General features: G+C 47.3%; 1 protein-coding gene across 4 annotated transcripts in view; it reads left to right on the forward strand.

The window, feature by feature from the left end:
• WWC3 (WWC family member 3) overlaps window positions 1–3,191 on the forward strand; it is a 127,627-nt gene that overhangs the window by 43,522 nt on the left and 80,914 nt on the right. For all 4 annotated transcript variants that reach the window (XM_024115455.3, XM_028492513.2, XM_024115457.3 and 1 more), the window contains exon 3: window positions 1,438–1,641. In XM_024115455.3, the coding sequence (XP_023971223.2) occupies window positions 1,438–1,641 (204 nt within the window). The remainder of the gene's footprint in view (window positions 1–1,437; window positions 1,642–3,191) is intronic.

Genomic DNA, 3,191 nt, shown 5'->3' on the forward strand with positions numbered 1-3,191 from the left:
CGTGGCACGTGGGATCCTCCCAGACCGGGGCGCGAACCCGGTTCCCCTGCATCGACAGGCGGACGCGCAACCACTGCGCCACCAGGGAAGCCCGCCACGGAAGCTTTTAAGGCCCAGAGAGGCTTTCTAGGAGGGGCCCTGGGGTAGCACCGTGAAGCGGGGTAGGGGATGTTGCTGGGAGGGGGTTTTAAAAGGAAGGACTTACTTGAAACATCCTAGCAGGTGCTCTTGTGTGTATGGGGGCAAGATGACCTAAAATTTACATTTTTAACCATTTTGATGTGAGATGCACAGAACGTAAAATTCACTGTTTAAAAGTGTGCAGTTCAGTGGCATTTGGTGCATTCACAGTGTTGTCCAGCTACCACTCTTATCTAGTTCCAGAACGTTTCATCACGCCAAGGCACAACCTTTTGCTTTAAAAAAGGCCATGTGTTAGAGAACCAGAAGCAGAGTTGGGAAGGTCACTTTGGTGAGCGCGCGGAGGATGGCTTTTGGTGGGATGAGGCAGGCAGCCTGCGTGTTTTTGGAGAGAGAGCGTCAGGGTCTGATTGAACTAAGGGGAGAAGGAGAGAAGGCGTACGTCAGCCACTGTTATATGCAGGGGCAGGAATTGCCAGTTCTGGATGACCCATGGAATATTCTGCGTGGGGAAAGGAGCAGGAGTTCTCTGAGGGCGAGTCCCAGGTTGGCTCAGTGGGTAGATCCAGATGAAGGCGCTTACTCCGAGGGGCAGGCGGGAGAAGCAGGCGCTCGTCAGTGTGGCTTCCTTTGGTTTGTGTAGTGAAAGGGCGCTGTGTGAGAATGAGTTCTGCTTTGGACGAATGACTCAGAATTACTTTGCTCCGTCCAGGTGGAGATGCCTCTAGGAGTTAGGAGGAAGGAAAGGATGGGCACTCAGGGGAGAGGTTGGAGCTGGAGGTGGGCGTGAGCCCTTATGGGAGCTGGTAGAGTGAGAGAGCCAGAGCGGAAAACGGGGGATTTATGGGAAGTCCACGAAGAATGCAGAAGGACGCAGTCTGGCGTGGGAGGTGGGAGAAGGGGAGTGAGCCAGTCACGGGGACAGCAGAGCCCACAGCAGCCCGGCTTGCAGAAGGCAGGGAGAGGAAAGTTGGGCATGTGTCTTAGTTTGACAGGGATACCCTCCTTTGGGTTCACGTCCACCAACATTTACTTAGAGTGTGACAAGTTGCCTGGTACTGTCTTCCCCTCCATGGAGCTATTGCGTGTCTACAGAGCTTTCTTCTCGTCCCAAGCGTGGGTGTGTAAATAGGAGGTGATCCACACTCTGGGAGGTTCGTTATATAGACGCTTCCATAATGTACCTCCTGGTAGTTAATTAATTTTCTTATCGACTAGTCATATAACTGCATGATTATTGGACAATGTAAAGATTTTACTTTGAAGTCCCTTATGTTCTTACCCTTTCAATTTCAGAGCTAACCCAGATTGAGGATCCCAGAGAACAGTGGAGGCGGGAGCAGGAACGGATGCTGAAGGAGTATTTAATTGTAGCCCAGGAGGCCCTCAATGCCAAGAAAGAAATCTACCAGATTAAGCAGCAGCGTTTTGAGCTGGCCCAGGAGGAATACCAGCAGCTGCACAAGATGTGCGAGGATGACGGCCGCTCGTACGCCAGCTGTGAGTTGACCGTCCCCCGCGGTTAACACGCGTGACTTCCAAAGCCGTCTCTCTGCTAGGCTTTTTGCAGACACTGAGCTTGAGTCAGGCAAGACAGCTTCCTAAATTTTCTAATCGCAAACTGTTAGGTAGTCAGGCTTCCATGCTGGAATCCGATGGTGATTCACTACCTTTCCTTCAGCAAATGTTAATCAAGTGTCCGCCTTGTACCCAGGCACTGCAACGCGGGGGAGCCCAAGAAAGGAGAGGCCCCTGCCCTCACGGAGCTTCCATGCAGGTGGGGAAGGGAGAAAATAAACAAGCACATTTCAGGTAGTGACACGAAATAACCTCCTGACTTCTGTTTGTCCACCTGGAAAGTTCATCTGGGATTGGTATTAATGCTTCCTTAACAGTTTGATAGAATTCACCAGAAAAGCCATCTGGACCTGGAGGTCTTTGTGGGAATGTTTGTAACTACAAATTCAATACCTCTAATAGATACAGGGCTAGTCAGATTTTCCTGTTTCTTCTTGAATCAGTTTTGGTATTTGTGTGCTTCAAGGAATTCATCTCTTTCATCTAATCCAAAAATCAGTAAGCTTTTCTGTAAAGGATCAGATAGTATTTTAGGCTCTGTAGGTCATATGATCTTAGACACAGCTACTCAACCCTGTTGTTAGGCTGCAAAAGCAGCCAGAGATGATACCTAAATGATGTGTGTGGCTTGTTCTGGTAAAAGTATAAAAACAGTAACAAGCTGGATGTGGCCCACGGGGAATCTGCTGAACGCTGATCCAAGCTGTCAAGTTTATGAAGTTTTTCGTAGAATTCCTGCATGATTCTTTCAATGTCTGGACGCTGAGCTGGTGTCCTTTCTCTTATTTGTGATATTAATAATTTGTGTCTTAATCACCAGAGCTCAATGTTTATTGATTGTGTGTAGCATTACAGCGAACTAGCTTTTGGTTTTCTTTTTTTTCCCCCCTATTTCTTATGTTTGCTGTTTTATTGGTTTGTCCTCTTTATTATTTCCTTCTTTCTACTTAGTTTGGCTTTAATTTGTTCTTCTTTTTCTACCTTCCTAAATTGGGAGCTTACACCATTGATTTCAGACCTCTCTTTTTTCTCACATAGCCTCTAAAGGTATAAATTCTCCTCTAAGTACTACTTTAACTGCATCCCACAAATTTTGGTATTTTCATTTTCAGTCAGTTCATAATATTTTCTCGTTTTCTTTGTGATTTCTCTCTTGACCCATGGGTTTTTGTAAAAGTAAGTTGTTGGGGGAATTCCCTGGTGGTCCAGTAGTTAGGACTCCTCGATTTCACTGCTGAGGGCCCAGATTCAGTCCCTGGTCGGGGAACTAAGATCCTGCAAGCTGAGTGGCATGGCCAAAAAAAAAAGTAAGTTGTTGGAACTTTTTAAAGGTATCATGTTGTTGATTTCTAATTTAATTCCATTGTGGTCAGAGACTAGACGTATAAGATTTCGATCTTTTGGGCTTTCTTGGTGGCGCAGTGTTTGAGAGTCCGCCTGCCGATGCAGGGGACACGGGTTCGTGCCCCGGT

This window comes from Physeter macrocephalus, chromosome 7 (assembly GCF_002837175.3).
Source record: "Physeter macrocephalus isolate SW-GA chromosome 7, ASM283717v5, whole genome shotgun sequence".
Classification (NCBI taxonomy): domain Eukaryota; kingdom Metazoa; phylum Chordata; class Mammalia; order Artiodactyla; family Physeteridae; genus Physeter; species Physeter macrocephalus.